Consider the following 18,469-nt stretch of genomic DNA (forward strand, 5'->3'; position numbering starts at 1 on the left):
GCCACCAATGTCAGCCGAGTGTGAGAGGCTATTCTCGACCACTGGCCGCATGGTTACCAAGAGCCGCAATAGGCTAGATGCCAGTACAATTGGGCTTTGCCAGACACTACGGAGTTGGTTGCGCGCCGGTTTGATCGGGTCGCTAGATAGGATTCTAATGGACGAGTGACAAAAACATCGACGTCACCAAGGCATGGATGCGATCCACTAATTACCATTGTTAGACAAAGTAGGTTTCCATTCCACAAATTCCACAATATGGATTCATTTCCATAATGGATCCATTTCCACCCATTCCACATCGAAGTTATTAGTCAGCATCCATATCCACGCCATATTCACAAATGTGTCGTGGAGTGTCGTGGATTTGAACCCTGCTTCCTCCTGTGCTTTTTTGGCCTCCAGTAGAGCGAGCTTCAAATGTCGGGCCTTGGTCTCGGCCTCTTGAACCTCCTTCTGGATGATTGCGACACGTTTCCGATGCAGATCATTTATCTGAGCTTTAAGATCCTTGATATCTTGATCAACCTGGGTCTTCGACTCGCCACGGAAGACTTGTGACTCGAACCTCTCCTGAAGCTTATGAACTACTTCGATGGCGTCTAGAAGCTGCTTCTGTTCTTCTTTGTCGTTCCAAAAGTCGCCACCTTCGACTAATCCACGGACGTCGGCCATTTTCGAGCCAAATCTCGTTCTGAAAGTCTCGCGATCTTGCATCTTACTGAGGGCGTTTTGCTTGCCCTGAATGCTGTCTTTGACCTGTTGAATCCGCTCTAGAATCTCATCCTTGGCGAGGGAAGGATTGTCAGAGCTTGACGCGGGCTCTAGAGAATGGGTTCCAGACACTAGGGATTGGTGGTTCGGGAGCTCCAGGGTCGGCAGCTTGTGCGATGATGAGGTCTCGCGGTTGAGAAAGGGAGAAGGAGGTAGTCTGTCCCGCCATTTCTGCCTTTCTTTGGCAAGGTCCAAATCTCGTGGAATCTGTATTCCCAGGACTAAGTGTTCGACGGCGGAGATGACAAAGACACCGCAGTTATACCCATCCCTTTGTTTAAAATCATCCTTCAAAGATCAGCCAGCATTCGAATTCGGGCACGATTCATCCAATACCTACAATCAAGAGAAGCTTGATATCTCCCAGCATTTCCTTAAGCGCCTTTTCGATGTCCTGGGTGCGAGAGGGGCTGGCCATACCGTCGTAATGCTCCGCTTTGACACATATGCCGTTTTCTTGATAGATGACAACCAACGACCAGTGCGAGGCGGTGCGGACCGGACAAAAGACTATTCTAGAATCTTTCGGAAATTTACCGCGAAGCTCTTTCTTCTCGTGATTGACTCCCCGCACATTGAGCCAAAGCGGATGCCGCCAGGCAAAGTTAGAGCGGCTATGGTAAAGCAAAATTTGCCTGACACTCCGGTCGATACTCTCATCGCAAAGCCACGCAGTGGGGTCCGAGATTTTCTGTTTGGCTCTGTCCTCAATCGGGTGGAGATGTGAGGTGGCGGACTGCGAATCGTGGTCACTGTCCTCTTGTATAAGATCAATCGACTCCACTGCACTCGAGTCTCGGGCAGGTGTAGTACTCCCGGATCGTTGTCGCTTGATTGACCCGGGGATAGAGGGCCTTTTCAGGGGCCTCTTGATGTTGACCTCTGCAGCCATGTCGTCAACGGTTGGTAAGTCATCGGAATGCTCGGCTTCGGCGGCTTCCTTAGGGTCAAAGCCCCAGATGTCGTTGTCAAATCTGCCATCCTGTTTTCCGTGTAAGATAGACCTGTGCACTGGTCTCTCAAAGCCTTTTGCCTTTTTGATGCAATCAAGAGCCCGTCCGCAGTTCATTTGCCTGAGTGAGCTTCCGAGTCTGACAGCGTTGTAAATGTAACCATCAAGCTCATATAGACTCTGCAGGTCCATTTCAAAATAGAGGCAGAGGACCGTGATGCTGTGAAGTTGACTAACAATGCGCTTGCTTGGTGGGAAAGTCTGGATGAAGGGCTGCTTGGCCCAACCAGCCTGGCCATTCGGCCAATACTTGTTCATGAACTTGACATGGCTCACTGCCGCGTGATCATCGTTGGTCTTGGGGTTGGTGTACCAATTATGCACTGGTTGAACTGCGCCCTGCTTCTGGGCCGACATCGACGCCGAAGGCCAAGTTAGAGTGGGAGCCAGTGTTGGAGCCGGCGTTGGGGTCGATGTTGAAGTCGATGTTAAGGCCGATGTTGGTGCTGGTGTTTGGTCCGGTGGTGGAACCGAAGTGGGGGCTGTTGGAGGCGGAGTAACAGGCATTGGCTCAACACGTGAGGAAGAGGACTGAGGTTGATCTAATCGGTGTCACTCAGAGTGACACGGAGGATGACTATTAGGAGGCATGCGATGGAGCGTGCGTATGTCGAAGATGGAGGAGAAGGAAACGTAGCGCCGAAAGTTGCTGAAGCAATTGGTTCTGCTGTTCAGGGGCAGCGCATGTGAGCTTTTACAGCCTGGGTTCGCAGCCTCGTTGCCTTATGCGTGGGTAAGTAGGCTATCGATAAGACTTCCTAATACAGCAATCATCGGATCATACCTCGATTTTTAGCATCAGGGGACTTCAACAACATCACGAATATTAATACAGCAGAATAACAAATTGACATGCTTCAAGATTTGAGATTTGATTGCGTTCAGTGACTGAGGCACTTGGCAAGACTGTGGGTGGTATCCAGGGTGTTCAAGTCAGCTTTGTCATGTTAACCCCATGTACATACATCCAGCTACATGTTAGACCCGTTGACGGGATAAAATACTCTGGGTTATCGACTTGACTTAGATAGAAACGTATCTCCCGATAAGTGAGCAAGCCAATCGCCATGAGGCATTTGATAGAAAGTGACTTGCAGTGAATTTTGCTTAGCATCCCATCATTATTGCAGGCTACTGTGAATTTGTTACCCCGTATTCCCTCCCAGGTAAAGGGTGATTGATTGATGCTAACGCGACCCATGTTAGCGGCCATGTAATAAGGATTGGTTGATGTTAGCGGTTGAAGTTCGGCTGTTATGAACCGTACCCAATGCGACCTGAGGGAGGTTAACATCAAGCTTATCATACATGTCAACCAACCAGATAAACAAACGCATGCACGTCTGTATGTAGGTTGAAGAAGCACAGCCAGTTCTGATGAGAATGAATGCCGTCTCGACACCGGACATCGTCAAATCAAACCCAATGGCTGGATCCACACCCTGTCGTGGACATTCATCATGGAGGTTGGTAATATGTAGATTGCTTGGCGGTTTGTCAGGGAGAAGCCGATCCATCAATGGTGGGCATGAAGCACGGGCCATATGTTGGTGCATTCTTACTGTTCACCGGGGCAATGTTCTGTTAGATTGGCGGCTGGGAATTCTTAGATGCTCACGAATACGATGGGGTGAGTGTATCCAAGTGGAGCTGAATGTTGTGATGTTATTGATTGTTGACTTAATTGTCGACTTGATTCTTTGATCAGTCTGTCCGTGAGGCGTTTCACCCCATCGAATTTGTGCGTATCTAACATGTTCTCTACACTCCCATAAGCAGGTAGGGCGGCAGATTTGGCTGGACTTGCAGCGAGCAAAAGAAAAGAAAACGGGGCTGCTGGAGGTTGGCCCTGTGGCAAGACCATGGCTGCAATCTAGTGCAATTACGTCTTAGTGCGTTGGTGATGTAGACTACAATCTACGCACGGCTAACCTCCCTCGGTTACGAGACCCTGCCTATGGCGCTCTTTACCTCAACTCTCATCCCGCGATGAAGCATCATGTGTCGTGATCCACGTGCGATTCAAGTTCAACAGGGAGCATTCTGGAATAGAGTAACAACACACTCACGGTTAACTCCATCTACAATAACAATCAGGCAGGAGACAGACACTATCGAAGGGGGGTAAGTAAGTAAGATTGAATAATAATATGACGTAAGTCAGGAGGTTTCGCGGTACTTTGTACGGATAAATCCCGTGCCGCTTCCGGCTCTGCGCGCTTGGCCAGATTACGTAGTAAAACCAGGGGAGAAAATGATGGAGCTGGAGTACGGAAAAACGTGCCGGCCCAACTTGGAGGGCGATTAAATCACGCATACTTTCGCCCTAACTTCAGCATGCTTCTCCACGAAAAGCTTCTACAGGAACGCTTTGATATTCTCACTTACTCAGATGTGAGCACAGTATTGGGCAGAAAATCGTCCGGTTCTGTATCGCTAATATTGAGTAGCTCCATCTCCTACAGCAAACGTATCGGAAGGCGCCGCATCTCTTCGTCCAGACTTGTTACTCTTCATCAAACCAACACAACGCGACAAGTCCTTTCCACACACCAGTTGAAGACGAGCTCGGCCAGGCGGTTATTCCTTCCATCACAGAGGAGGTCGGTATTAAGCAGCTATCAGAGTTCTTTAAAACCTTATGTCCTGAAGAACGCAAATGCCAACTGTATCGTGTTGAGCGAAAAACTAAAGAATTCGAACAACGCCTGGAATATTGGTATAGAAAAAAGCTGCTCCATCAGGTCGCATTAGCCATCATCAAGGTTTCCGCAGGCAAAGAGTCAGGAACGCTTGTATCGGACGTGGCTAAGTTGTACGGATATCCCCGACACGTTACAGACTCGCTACGGAAGGGAATATATATTGGAGAGAGGTGGTTGACGATCTTCAATCATGCTGAATCGCTCTTTCCCGAAGTCAAACGTGTTTCGCTTGGGCTTCTCTATGCCCTCTCCTCATCCCGATCCAAGTCAGTATACTCGACCTGTAGCTAAAAATTGCTTCTCATCCCGCGTCAGATTGGAAGGTTCCGTGCAAGCAAAAGTTCCGGGAGTATTGAAAGAATTATGGGATTCAAATGTGGTGTTAGCGGCAACAGGCGCCTCGGAATATGCAAGGACAAGTCTTTGCAATATCTTGGATTACCCTAGTGAGTTCGAGCCTTGAAGCCTGGATGACTATGGTTAACTCATTATGCAGCACAGATCTCTGTTCGCGCACTGCCCAACAATGGCAATAGCCCTCCAATCATGGGGGAATACGAGAAGGCAGTTGAAGGTGCTCCTGTTTCATCACAGCACGCAAACACCTTACTAACCCCCCCTTCTGAAAACTTTACAAATTTTGGCACAGCACCGTCTCGAATACGGCAAAGGGACCTTGATTCACTGTATACTTTGCTCTGTTTCCTCGCAGACGCGGAAATCCCAACTGCCTTGCTCCATTCTGGGGCTGGAGGGACATATTGTTGGGCTAGTGACGGATCACGTATGTTTCTAGAGTCGAGCATCAACATTGAACTCAAGATGCTGTTGAGGAACGAGCTGTCATTGTGTTCTGCACTTCAGGAACTTACGCAACAAGGTTTGGTTAGTCCTCATAGTGTCGAAGACTCTTGGATTGTTACTCCCTACCACAGAGTGGAAAGAGTGAACTCCTTGGAACCTGAACTTTGCCGTCGCTGGAGGCTAGAGGCCCTTCGACTAGTATTTAGTGCTATACCCATGAAGAATGTTAATGATGGGTGAGTGCTAATTCTGAAGGGACTCATGTTTATCCTAATATTTTGCACAGGAACCCGCGGCTGAACAAGGTTATGCTGAAGAAACACATTCAGCATACCCTCAGCTCTATCAAAATCGAAGATGGCTACGGTCGAATTCCCTCAGATTTGAGGCCTGCGGTCGCAAATGGCCTTCTCGAGTCGTCCTTCTACCCTGGGCGGACCTGGAAGGAGTTTTCGATACAGGAAGCGGAAGGTCTAATTGCCTCTATACCAAATACAGACCCATATCTGCGCATTTCCCTAAGACACAGGCAGTCTTTGCTGGACCGCAAACTCCCCCAGACCGATGCTCACGAGTTGAGACCATCAGCACAACGGATTACGCATTCTCAACTACTTAATCCCTCGAATAGAAGAGAGAATGCATTGATGGGCCGTGACAGGCACCAAGATGCATTACACTACTTCCAAGAAGAGCAACTCTCCCGGGCGATAGAGATGCTCAATCAGTGGCAACCATTGCAACCTCTTTCGCTTATGGAAGTCGTAGTTTGCTGCGAGCTGAATCTATTCAGGGGAAAAATACTTCGCTTCCAAGGCCAACTTGAAGAGTCTCAAAAATGCCTCGAGACGGTGTATGAAACGATGTCAAGGCATCCTCAGCTCTCTTGGGGCGAGATGTCAGGGGCCGTTGCCCTCCAGATGGCCGATACGATGTTCTGCTTGAAAAAATATGAAGAGGCGAAGAAGCAAGCAGAATTAGTGCTGAGAAATCGTCAATATTCCTTGGATTTCCATGCCATCTCCCTCGTCATTCTTGCCGAATGTTTCATGTTTCAAAACGAGTGGTACGAAGCTGAGAACTGCCTCTTGGACGCGCGAAAAGAGTGCAATGCTGCGGCTGGGCGAACACGAAACGTTACGGGCGAACCTGCGGGCGATGAATCAAGCGATAAACTTGTCGGCCTCTCGAAAGAAACTGCACTCCGATTTCATATCTCGACGGCGAAGTTAGCACATTTGCAGCGTCAGTGGGATCGGGCACTGGAAGGATGGGTGAAAGCGATAGAAACGGTCAACAAGATTCCACCCACGAGTGGCCATGCCGCTAAGGTCCTCCATCTGTCTCAACAGAAAGTACTTGAGCAATTACGCCAACCAGAGCTTGCCGCTAGAAGTGCGGATAACATTAATGTCCTTGAACAAGTTTCAAAACACTCTGAGGCTACTCATTGGATTCCTGGGCTTGATGTATGGGAACAATATCTGAAGCAATGAGTTTCAGAATGTACATAGATCCATAGCATGTCTCTTGTGCGGTTAATGGTAGCTTTGCTGTAGTCTTGAATATACTTTCTAAAGCTAACGTATTGAGGGATATTAGCATGCTCACTATTCTCGTAATAGGTCTTGAAAAGCTGTTTAGCAATTCCTGACCCTCAAGTGAAAACTTGGATTCTGCGTTCTTCAGGCGGACGGCTCAGAGACACTGATCTAAGTATGTTATTACTAGCCGGCGGTTCACTCCAATACCTTCGAGCTGGTCTGACCCAAAAATATCGATACAGTGACTAGTTTAGACGTTTCCGTACGCAAATGAAGCCAACGGTTGAGTATCACTTTAGCATATATTTAGATTGTATCAACACGATACATATGTAATAACCACTTTAAGAATAAGTAGAGGGCCAGAAACGTATGGCTAAGTTGACCTTATTTGCATTCATCAGCAGGACTCGACCCGCCCAAGGCCACATATCGCTGTATCATAGCTGGTGAGGTAACTGTGATATGGTGCGCATAAAACAGAAGGCGTTTTTTCTTATCAAGGTACGTTTCAAAGGCGCGTGAATCGCTTTCAGGGTAACTCTCGGGACAGAGCAACTTCCAAACGTTCTTACCGCACCCTAGTTAGCCGGCTGAAGGTTACTAAGGAGCTGTCGACGTCGAAGCTTCCAGAGGGTTGTCGGTTTTCCTAAAGCTTCAGAGTGTGCCTGCAAAGGCCGGTGCATCCTGGTCAATGGCTGACGTTCTTGGCGTAGTAATTCATACAACTTGATTTGATACCATCCATTGAAATAGATTCATCATGTGTTGTGCTGGTGGCGCGTCTTGGCGTTCCTAGTTCGGGGAACGCCACGAAAAGAAGATGAGCTGTGCTGCGTGTGATCCTTGCGCCGTTAGTGCGTCTTGGCATTCCTAGCTCGGGAACCGCCACTCAAGTGCAACACTGTATAAAGCACCTGCGCTACGATTACGGCAGGCTAGTAGTCTAATTATGTTCTAGCCCCCGGCTTCTCGAGGCGGGCTGGCTTAGCGGGGTACCACCCCTGCAAGGCTTGGCGGAAGGGATGTATTAGCTTTACGGCAGGTGCAAGGTACCACCACTCATGCGACTCTAATTCGATTCACTCTGATGCATCCCTCAACCACTTCGCGACATCGACACGATATCCCGCCTTTCCACACCCTTACAAATCACCACAGAGATATCCGATTGCCGTCTCTTTAGCGCATCAATATGCGGTGAACTCTCTTCAGACAGGGAAATCGCATTCACAACAAAAAAGGGTGGTATTGAAGAATATTGCTGCAATATACCACTATATTGCATTAATAATTAATTAATGAGGGGCTATGTAGGAGTGGCGTGACAGTATAAACATGGAAGGAGACTTTTGGCTAGGAGAGTACAACAGGAGGAAGCACTTTCTGTGTAAATATAACAAATGAAAAGTAATAAAAGTGATACAAGACAAGAAAGGAGAACAAACGGAAGGAAAAGAAGCCAATACTTGGCTCTTCATATGCTAAGAGCCTCATCGAGGTAATCATAAGATACCATATCTCGAGCCAATGCTGGACCATTACTTCGGGTAGTTTTTTGTGCCACAAGAAACACGGCATAGCCACTCATACCTGCTCTCCTGGCCGCAGTTGCTCCTGTGAGCCCGAAGTTAGGTTGTCCATTGAAACACCATGTTTATGGAGCTGGGAGGAGTTGTCTGAGGTCTGATTAAGTTTGTCGTGTGGGTTAAAAACGAATTGAGGACCGAAGTTCTCATTCGGAGGGTCTCGAGATTTGATAGTCATGTCGAGAAAGTTTTTAACTGTTACAAAAAGCCTGCTTTTGGCAACCATTTTACGGATGCGGGTCGCTGAGAGAATGAAAAAACCGCATGTCATCTCCAAATCGGACCAGGATCGCAAAGGTCCAATATTCCACATGGTGTCTTCTTCCTTGGTAAAGGTGACAGTGTAGTACAAAACAAAGCTTGCGGCGATACAGGCACTGGATGGGAGTCAGCATCTATGATCGTGACTCGCGAGGTTGAAGGGGGCTTACATGGCACTGACACCGAAAAAGATAGCTACAATAGTTCTTCGCTGCCAGCTCATCTGCAAACCCCAAATTTTTGTCTGAGGGAGCATTGCTATGATGACATCGGTGACTAGTTGGATGATCGGTGATGCCAGCATGATATCGGAAAGTTTGTAACGCTCTTCACACACCCAAAATTCCCATATGCCATGGTGAGGGTTGCATTGTAGGTTGAGAAGTACGATATAGATAACTCCCCAGGCACACTGGAGGACAATGAGAGCTATGCTTACCACCCAGAAGACATTTTTTCTATCTCTTTGAGTTGCAAAGACTTGACACCAGTCGACCAGAATGGCGGACTTGATGCATGGAAGAGCGGCGGAATAGCAGCATCTGTAGACGAGGATAAGCTGAAGCGTGTGGGCCGCTATTCGAAGAACGTTGGAGAGGTATGCGACTTACTCGAAAGGGCTCGACGAGATCACTCCTTCGTAGATTCCATGTATGCACGTAGGAGCCAGGACTGTTTATGAATGCGTATGCAGCAAAGATAGCACCACAAAAAGCTCCCTAACGTCCGTTCGTTAGTTCATTGATTATGATCGCGCGGTAGTAAATCGAGCGAAGAGGGTCGAGGGGAACGCACATAGGCACAGATCATAAAGGCTGGAGACGGTATTGTTGTTAGCTCTCGTGCTAGGCACCCAAGGTTAGTCACTTGCCTTCCTGGATACCACCAAGCTTACGCTCCAGCAACCATCTGCCATACAGTCGAATAATGACACAGAGGGTTGTAAGCACCATGCAGAAAGTTGTGATCCTATACGCAAGGATATTACCGTTCGGGGGGTTTTCAAACTCCGGCGTAACTCCATTCGGTGCCTCAAGAGCAGGAGCTGCTAGCAGCTGTTTGAGTTCTTTCTGTGTTATAGGCATGATAACAGATTTGCATTGAAACGGGCATTATATCCTCGGTCATATATTGCCACGGAGAGAAAGAACGGTATCTTTATAGCATCGCTGTCGGCCTTCAGCTGGGATGGTCCTTATATTAAACCTTTACCGCAAACGTTGTGAAAGTGTATTATTCGTCACATCCACACTGACAAGGGTCTAGAAAAAAGTAAAGCAGAACCAGTAAGACATGAAAGAGGGTACCGATCCCGGCAAGGATGGCCAGGTCTGCCGGGGAAAGGAGGATCAGATGGGGCAGCCAGGGGCGCTGAGAGATTCAAGGGTAGTAATGCTTGAGTTGCGCTCTCGTCGATCGCACTTGTGCCTCGAGTCCACTGTAGGAACGAGCAAGGTGAGGGGCTGTTATCAAAGGTATGACCAACCCATCAAAGGAGCTCTCCCCTTCGTTTTTTTGCTCCCTTTGCGGATGGCTTAGGCCAGAGAGTGAAGGTATGGGTCCGAACCGCCAAAAGCCGGGCTTCTCCGATACTGGCACCGACGATCGGCAGCATCTTTCAAGCTGTCGCTTGTGGCGTGTTGTGAATATTGGTTGGATAATTTTGTGTTACGAACTCCTAAATGGAGATTTGTCCCTTGAGCACTATGTTTCTCTGGCACTCCAATCACCGTCTATAATCATCCACTCGACAACCAGAATACGAGTTTCCGTCACTCTTTTCTTTTCCGTCCATAATTACGCTATATATCAAAGCAAGAGTTCCAGCAGCGGAGCAACGAGACAGGACAGGCTGAGGAATAGCAGCAGCGAGTTCTATTTTATGTACCTGATGCCAACATTAAACCTTCAACTATATGGCTGTGTCTTTTGCTCGCCGACACCAGCGTTCACCTAGGTGTCCCCGTTTTGGTGATATCATCCCCGCGACCCCGTCCGATCTGGAAGCTCAGCTACAAGTCTTGAGCAGTGTGTACAACCTAAGAAACGGTTGGCGGCCGATAGTGGCATCTGATGGCCGGGAGAGTTGAGTGAGAATAATGTGCACTAATGATGGTAATCAAGGAGGACGAGTTCCGAACTTTTCTTAAGATGCATTCGTGTCTCCTACCGATGTACTTCCCGGTAACGAATGACACTGGCAGAGAATTTGGCTTCATGGTGAGGGTTCTCTCCAATGTCGTCAATTACCGCGATTCCCATGATTTGCCTTGTCCTTCTCCCGTCCCTGATGTGAGCCGTCCTCTATTTTCTATAGTGGACTACCTGTACTGCCGCAGCATGCTCACCATTTGGTGCACTTCAGTCCTTTGTGCATTAGGCTTCGAAGCTGCGAAATCTTGCTATAGAATAATACCAGTAATTTGCCGGCGCAATCAGAACATGAGCGGATTTCGTGTCAACAATCATTGCCTGTGATATCTCGAGCTCCAGTCTCGACTTGATGGTAACCATGAATACTGTCATACATTCCTATATCACATGTCGCGTTGTAGGTAGAATGAGAACAATTCACCAGCCCTTGGAGTGGTATCCATCGGTAGCCTCCTTGGAAAAGTATCGGTTCCAGCTGCTCGCGTTTACATCCTCGCTCTTCTTCATGCAAGACTTCTCTGGATACTGCTTCAGGTCGGCCACGCCGTGTGATGTATGTCGTCGCTTGAGGACGGCATTGGCTGTCGACGACTTCACCTGTCGTTCCCAGAGGAGGTGACGTCGAAGAGACTCGGTTAACTCAGTCCCCAACATGTTGCGACGAGTGGTGCGAGGTGACAGCGCAGCTTGAGGCTGGATGTGTTGGGGGCCGGTCATGATGGTCTGAGCGTTAGGCCTTGGTACATGAATAGGCTTGAGACCTGGAAGACGCTTACCCTTCATCATCAGGGGAGCCGCGTCAGAATCATGACGTGAAGCACCGAGCGACAGGCCATGGGCCGTACGAGATCGGAGAATGGCCGATGTCGAGTGGGAAGCGTGGTTACCAAGATTGCGGGCGCGATCATTCTCAGCAAACATGAGAGTAATAAGCGATCGTCGCGAGGTCAAGTTGGGCTTAGAGTCCACTCGCTGGAAGAACTTGTGGTCCATGCTGGATTTGCCGCTCTCCCCCATTGCGTCCTCCCAGTCTGAAGAGTCGTCATCGTCATCAATGGCACTCTCGTCGATGTAGTCGTCAGTATCCGAGTCTACAGCAGCTTCATCATCGATTGTTCGTGTCATGACGTTGTTACTGAACGAAGCCTGCTTCTTGCGTGCAGAGAGGAGCGGGTTAGGTCGAGATGAAGCCATGGCACTCTTCATGGAGCCGTCCTCTTCAGACGAGTCGCCGATCTGACACACGGGCTTCTTGATGATGGGGATGGAGGACTTGCTGTTGCCGAAGCTTTGGTCCTGCTCACTAGACGAACATGAGCCACCAAGCGCAAAGCGGGTGGGCTTCTTCGATTGCGCCACCTTGGCAGCAAGCGACGACTTGGGCTCGGGAATCGCGTCTGATGATTGAGCAGCGCCAGTAGTTCTAGAGATAGAAACTCGACGAGGATGGAAGCCGCGCACAAAAGTAGTGAGGGGAGGGCTTTGAGGGGAAGGCTTTGGTGAGCCCTCTGAAGCTGCAGTAGACTTCACAGGTGATTGAGAGTCGGAACCAGATCGCTCGCAAGCAGGAAGAACTGTCAAGGACTCCTTGGTAATAGGAGCAACAGGAGGAGGAGCCGACAGAAGACCGTTGTCCTCGACGATAGAAACAATCATCTCCCTAAAGTTACCAGAGCTGATGTGGCATCCACGCTTGCTTCCGGTACTTGCGTAAGAGTCTGTACGTCGTACACGAGGGCGGGCGACCTCAAGTGGTGCTGATACTGAAGTAAAATCGAGGGCCTCTTCGTCTACGAGAGACGCAACACTGTCAGATAGTTGAGGCAGATCAGATATACTCGACCCGGAAGAAATGTTCTGCGGAAGAGTCTCAGGGGTAGGAGCCGTCGTTTCCTCGTTGTAGACAACAAAGGTCTCTTTTTTCAGGATTGGCCAACTTCGCCAGCTGAAATTCTCTAGTCTTCGTCCATGTTCAATAGAGTCTCCACATCGAGAGAAGACTGGCATATTAGCACATGAGAAGTTAACGTATATAAGATCAACTTACCAGTCAACATGCTATACAGGTTAGTGAGATCGCCAGTGTTGACCTTGTAGATGGCATTCGCATCCACGGTCAAGAAGTGAGTATCTAGACCGAAGGGCATTGTAAATGAGAATTAAATAGTGTTTTGTTGATAATAGTGTAGTCGTAGAATGTGCAGTCGTCTACAAAAGGAGCGTCGGGAACAAGACAGGTTCAAAAATTAGGAACAAAATAATGTAGCAATGATGACTGACACAACAGCTAAACATGCTGGTATGCTGGGTACTCCCACTATATAAGCCAAACATGCCATACCGAGACACGTGGGTGTAAACCACCAGAAGCAAAAAAAAAAGATGTTAGATGTTGCCCCTTGCAAGTCAATGCATCCTCAATTGCTCAATCATGTCTCTTGGTGGGAGAAGCCAGAAGAGGGCTAGTTTCTAGCTCCATATTGACCTACCGGATAGGCTTCCCCGTCAACATGACACCATCTCAATAGCTTTAGCGAGCGCGGGAACGAGCTTTGATATCTTTGCGCACCACCCTGCATGAGCTGTTCCTTCATGCGGGCGACAGCAAGATTGATTGGCTAGACTATCACGGGGCAACGAAACCAACAAGCCGCGACGCTGTCAGGTATGGAGACTTGACACAGGTACTCTGCGTCAAATACGGTATTTAGGGTGCTTTAGCAATTCCTATGTCTATCGGTTCGCCATTCTATCCCCTTTCCAGGCGCCGTTGCCGCTTCGCGAGTAGCATCAACAGTCATAGAGGGGCCATATCAGCAGGCCCATCCCCACGTCCCGTGTCTTATTTTTGGGGGTTCCTATTGGAGGGGCGTGTGCGCTCAACACAAGACCTTCTACAATACACGTTTTTTCAGTTGGTCAGGGATCAATTCACGTCAATTCATATCAATCATCCAATGATCGTTTGAGTGTACTGGACATCTGGAGCATCCTTCTCAGCACAGTGGCCAAGTTTGGAACACCAACTGTCAGTTCTGAAGTCAATTGCAGCATAGAGACATGAATGAGTCGGCCCAACGAGATGCAGCTTCAACTAACAACTTGAAAACGTCGAAGAAAATGACTACGTGGTTCCTTTCAAACGACAGCGGGAGTCATGCTGGCTCCAACAGAAAAATTGATCCCGAGATGATGGTGAGCTGTGAAACTCCTGTGGTGGCTCGATCCATGCCTTCTACTCGACGCAGTAGCGTCTACGAGCCTGCTAAGTTGATGAAATGGCCAACAGCAAAGTTGGTGAGTCTTGTCCATGTGTCTCTCATGGATAAAATCCGGTTTGTTCATCGTTACGGATCGCAATCACGATTTTGGCTAGTGAGATCTGTCAAGGGCCCATATGAGGAAGTACTAGTAATTGCTGTTTAAATTACCTCATGAAAGGCACTGTGTATGTAACTCGAAACGGCCAACAATGCTTAACAGTCCCACACGCTAGTCTCGGTCAGCATCTCGGTTTCTCGATGGGGGCGACACACGCCATGAATCCCTGTCACGGCAAGCAGAGCTGGATAAGATAGTGGGGGTACTGTCATACCCGGCGCATGGTCGGTTACGAGGGATCTGCTCATGTTGGGGGCTAGAACCATGCTTTCCCCGGGACGCTAGCATCCAGCGCATCAGCCTTATTTCCGTTCCCTGGCGGGTAGGAGCGGTGGTTGATCAGGCACCCGCAATGAGATACCACAAGATTGCCCTCCACTTTGTAAAGATCTTCTGTGCACCACGGTCCGCAGGCGTTTCAAATGAAGGCGCAAGACCCATATTCGCCACACCAACTCTTGTGCGGGGGTCAGCCAAGCCACTGTTCAAGCCATATTGGTTCCTACATCGAGTTGGCTGGATGGAAGCAAACACTTTCTCGAGATTTGATACAGACATCAAGCAATCAATTAACAATACATTATACATAGCTTGCACATACCTGAATAGTCACTCCACCCGAATTTTTAGATAGGCATCGCAAAGTCTAATGCGTGTACACGATTGTCTGCTACAACGGAGCTCATCAGTCGATTGTGTTTCGGCCATTCCAGCACCCGATAACTTGACCACTTTGTCTAGTGAACATAGGTTTTTAACGTTATGTATTTCGATATTCTTTAACTCTCCAAATGAGACTCGTAGGAGATAGTAATTACGGCCGCTGAGTATGGCCTTCATGATAGATTAGGGCAAGATAAAAAGAAAGAAACAGAGAAGAACAACAGAAGTAACAAGATTTTCTTGTCACCAAGATTAACAGCAAGATCAGGACCCAAAACCATCCAAGAGGATTCCGAAGTCCGTATCAGATATAATTACCTAGGGAGGTGTAAGCTATGTGATTCGGCGCCGCTGGTTTGCTTTGTGGTGGCATTGCTCTGAGGGAGCTCTTCGTTTAGACCCGGCCCATGCAAACGAGTAACTCGCGAAGCTTGAATACGTAGAACCTTGGCTGGCCCCAGTTATAGGGCCTATGTTAGGTACTGCAGCAGACTTGATATAGGGGCTGACGCCACTGGTGAGTTCAGCAACCCCAGGAAGCGTACGAGGTGGCAGTTGGTATTGGGTTGGAGCTAAACGTGGCCCTGGTGCATACTCTGAGGGGTCAGGAAAAACAGCGGAAGGACGTGGGGGGCAGATCAGCGATTTTTGGCGTAAGCCATTCCGCTGTTTTTCTTTGCCACGAGGATACTGAACTTCGGCGGGATCAGGGATCGCAGGCAAAGGGTGCGGTAAAAGAATTGACTTTTGGCAGGTAGCCGATGGTAGCGTGTCTGTAGGCCTGCTGGGAAAGATCAATTCGCTAATCTGTCTCCACCTCCTCTGAGGAACAGGTTCCCGGTGACCATCTTGATCAAATTTCTTAGGAACATCAATGTCTTTCCATTTTTTCCGCTTAAAATCCATCCACACCCCGTCGTCAATAATGTAGTGTTTTTGCCAACGGAGCTTGTTCTTCTCCGTGGGGTTTTTCGTGCAGCTTTTCTCGTGAATGGCCATTGCCTTGGCTACAGCCTCTTCTCTTAAGTCGCAACAGACCTTTTGCAGACAGTCTTTGCACCAGTCCATAGGTGAATGGCAACGGTTAAGGTGCACACTTGGATATGTTAGTGAATTTACTATGATGAGGTGTTATCAGCACTACCTACTTGTGCTCCGATAAGTCGGGGAACGATTTATCGCAAAAGCTTGGGTGTTGAACCGCAACGACGCACGGGAAGCCATCATTTTGTAGTGAAGAGTGCTGCGAGTTAAGTTCCCTCGGTAAGGGTGAACTTAGAAAATTGTAGTTCCTATCAACATTAACTGCAGCCAGAGAGGAAGGGATGGCGCCTGTACGTCGGGCCATATCTGCTTCACCGAGCTGCCACTGCATAGCCTCCGCTGTTGGCCTTGGGACTGCCATCACTTCAGCAACTTCGGCCCGCATCTCTGATTTGGACCTACAGTCTTGTTAGTGCGTATCCTAGAAGTTTGGCTCAAGCATACTGCCTCCTTACCTCTCGTAGAGTCTAGCGGGTTTGTTCTTGAGCTCTTCGTCACATTCACTTCGTCCTTCGAGGTGCGCTTGGTAATGTTGGCGGCAGCCGGTAGCACTCCGGCCAGGCAGATGGTTTGAGATATTATCCCATGTGGTATTACATCGTCGAAGCTTGATGATAAGCGCATTTTCCTCCCGTGACCACTTGCCGCGCTTCTTCACGGGTGGCTGATCTGCAGCATGAGGAGGCATACCACGTCTGCCCGACATCTGTGTTGAAGCGACCCGTAGACCTGGCGATGCCTTGAGGGAGAATTGCTGATAAGTGAGAGCTGGAACACGCCGGGTCTGGTGAGGCGGCGAGACAAAAGGCTCATAAGATCCAGATGCCTTCAGAAGAGCGGCAAAATCCACCTCGACAGCCTGACCACCCACGATGGATGGCGGTAACTATGCCCGCAAGAGGCAGAGCGGAGATTCGCTCTTGAGATGGGCCAGCTCGGCGACTTTTGCTGGTTTTTCGGTTGAAGATGTGTAGGCTGCAGCGGTTTCGAGAAGCCTGGCACTACTTGAACTCGTTGTGTATCAGGGGCCGCGAATCTTTATGTCTTCTTCCACGGTTTAGATAGTTGAGTTGATTCCAGAGACGTCAACTGTGTTTGTGAGATCGAGATGAAGCAATAAGCTTGCTACGTCAAATCTTCAGAGAGTAGATCACTTGTGATGTCGGCGTCTTAGTGTCTATCAGCCATGTGGTATAGTAGTAGAGGTCCTCCCGTATTGAAACCTGTATGGCGGTGGGCAGCTGAGTTAAAGTATTGACGCGGTTGGGAACCGTTAGCATATAAGTGAGGCGTGTGTTCCCTGTCGAGACGAGCCTTCACACCCAGGGGTCGCTCTACCGCTCAGGTAGAGCCCAAACACACATCCAAGTTAGGCTAGCGTGGCGACGTTTCTGATTGAATTCGACCGTTGTGGCGGCCAGGGTTGAGTGCGTTACCCATCGCCCATCAGCACTTCACAGCGTCCCATTGTCCACTGCGGAAAGAGCATGGTTGATCGATGAACTACTGTAGTGTCGTTCAACATGCAAGAAGTCCCTTTTGCTCCACTCCATCCAGATCCTGGCCCAGATGAGATTGTTCGCTGGGTAAACACTAGAGGTATCCGTCACAGCCGCGGGCATCTCCATTTGCGGAGTCACATCTATTTCGCAACAAGCATGCCCACAGCCGCGCCGACTTTTACAATCCGCTAAGACTATAGAGATGGTGCAGGTTGTAAAGGCCATGAATACTATCTAACTGGGCTGACCTGGTTGGTACGTCGAGATCTCCCCGCATTTGCAAACTTAGTTTGCTAAAAATAAAGGAGGCCAATCCACTTCATCCAAAATTGCCGGGGTGGACTTGCGCTATGACGAATCGAGGATGAACAGTCCCAGATTTCCTTACCCTATACATGCCGTCTATTTCTGTGCACTGGTCTGCTGCAAGGTTTGATCTCAAGCTGTCAGTACCAAAGTGCATGCCGAATTGCCCTGGCTGATTGATCCCTTCGGGGGCGACGACTACGAAACAAGGTTTAGCCGGAAAACACGTCCCCGCTTTCGCCAAATGGAGATCGACAAGCAAGCGAGCGAGCGAGCGTTCCTCTCCCATCTTTTGTTTTCGCGCGCACGCAACCACAATCATTCTTTCGCTGGCCTTCCATTACATCGCGCTCAGTCTCCCGAATCGTCCTCGAACGGCATCAAGACGCGACCGATCAGTACCCCCTCACGCAGGCATTCGTTAACGAACGATACGCCGATGCGACGAAAACGCTTCTATACCCAGCTGATTGAGATGATGGCTCATCCCGTGTGGTGCTTCATGCTCGACAATAGCACCCACGGTTCCGAGGATGTGATAACACTGGGCTGCCATAGGGGACACATGTCATATATTCCTCCTAGAACTGTTAGAGCCCTGTTAACACCACTACTACACTTCCCACCATTTTGGCGCCCAAAATTCTTGACCCTAGCGAAGCGCTAACAGCGGGTGTGGAGGAAAATAGTCATGTTCTTATGTTATGTATATTTTTCGTCCCGGGGGCCG

The 18,469-nt window shown here is 49.0% G+C and overlaps 6 protein-coding genes across 12 annotated transcripts; 2 read left to right on the forward strand and 4 right to left on the reverse strand.

The window, feature by feature from the left end:
• Positions 1-264: 264 nt before the first annotated feature.
• FOXG_22291 (uncharacterized protein) lies at positions 265-2,460 on the reverse strand (the record flags this gene model as incomplete). Its single annotated transcript, XM_018402682.1, has 2 exons — positions 1,115-2,460; positions 265-1,062 (listed from the first exon to the last, which is right to left on the reverse strand). The coding sequence occupies exons 1-2, from the start codon at positions 2,291-2,293 to the stop codon at positions 265-267; spliced, it is 1,977 nt and encodes a 658-aa protein (XP_018256606.1). The 5' UTR covers positions 2,294-2,460.
• Positions 2,461-4,067: 1,607 nt separating this feature from the next.
• On the forward strand, positions 4,068-6,912 carry FOXG_16078 (uncharacterized protein). Of its 7 annotated transcripts, none has more exons than XM_018396163.1 (5): positions 4,068-4,180; positions 4,237-4,757; positions 4,807-4,937; positions 4,993-5,531; positions 5,582-6,899. In XM_018396163.1, the coding sequence occupies exons 3-5, from the start codon at positions 4,899-4,901 to the stop codon at positions 6,789-6,791; spliced, it is 1,788 nt and encodes a 595-aa protein (XP_018256613.1). In that variant the 5' UTR covers positions 4,068-4,180; positions 4,237-4,757; positions 4,807-4,898; the 3' UTR covers positions 6,792-6,899. The 7 variants fall into 7 exon arrangements, with proteins under 7 accessions (XP_018256613.1, XP_018256611.1, XP_018256612.1 ...); XM_018396157.1 differs by having other exon boundaries at positions 4,073-4,180; positions 4,988-5,531; positions 5,582-6,891; XM_018396161.1 differs by having other exon boundaries at positions 4,237-4,937; positions 5,582-6,912.
• Positions 6,913-8,426: 1,514 nt separating this feature from the next.
• Positions 8,427-9,774, reverse strand: FOXG_16079 (uncharacterized protein; the record flags this gene model as incomplete). Its single annotated transcript, XM_018396164.1, has 5 exons — positions 8,427-8,805; positions 8,860-9,248; positions 9,301-9,408; positions 9,485-9,534; positions 9,585-9,774. 5 exons carry the CDS (start codon positions 9,772-9,774, stop codon positions 8,427-8,429), a joined length of 1,116 nt encoding a protein of 371 aa, XP_018256614.1.
• A 163-nt stretch (positions 9,775-9,937) lies between these two features.
• FOXG_22292 (uncharacterized protein) lies at positions 9,938-11,742 on the forward strand. Its single transcript, XM_018402683.1, has one exon. It carries the CDS (start codon positions 10,167-10,169, stop codon positions 10,644-10,646), a length of 480 nt encoding a protein of 159 aa, XP_018256615.1. The 5' UTR covers positions 9,938-10,166; the 3' UTR covers positions 10,647-11,742.
• On the reverse strand, positions 10,774-12,990 carry FOXG_16080 (uncharacterized protein; the record flags this gene model as incomplete). Its single annotated transcript, XM_018396165.1, has 2 exons — positions 10,774-12,843; positions 12,891-12,990. 2 exons carry the CDS (start codon positions 12,988-12,990, stop codon positions 11,261-11,263), a joined length of 1,683 nt encoding a protein of 560 aa, XP_018256616.1. The 3' UTR covers positions 10,774-11,260.
• Positions 12,991-15,220: 2,230 nt separating this feature from the next.
• On the reverse strand, positions 15,221-16,637 carry FOXG_16081 (uncharacterized protein; the record flags this gene model as incomplete). Its single annotated transcript, XM_018396166.1, has 3 exons — positions 15,221-15,983; positions 16,036-16,329; positions 16,387-16,637. The coding sequence occupies 3 exons, from the start codon at positions 16,635-16,637 to the stop codon at positions 15,221-15,223; spliced, it is 1,308 nt and encodes a 435-aa protein (XP_018256617.1).
• Between the last annotated feature and the right edge of the window lie 1,832 nt (positions 16,638-18,469).

This window comes from Fusarium oxysporum, chromosome 3 (assembly GCF_000149955.1).
Source record: "Fusarium oxysporum f. sp. lycopersici 4287 chromosome 3, whole genome shotgun sequence".
Lineage (NCBI taxonomy): Eukaryota > Fungi > Ascomycota > Sordariomycetes > Hypocreales > Nectriaceae > Fusarium > Fusarium oxysporum.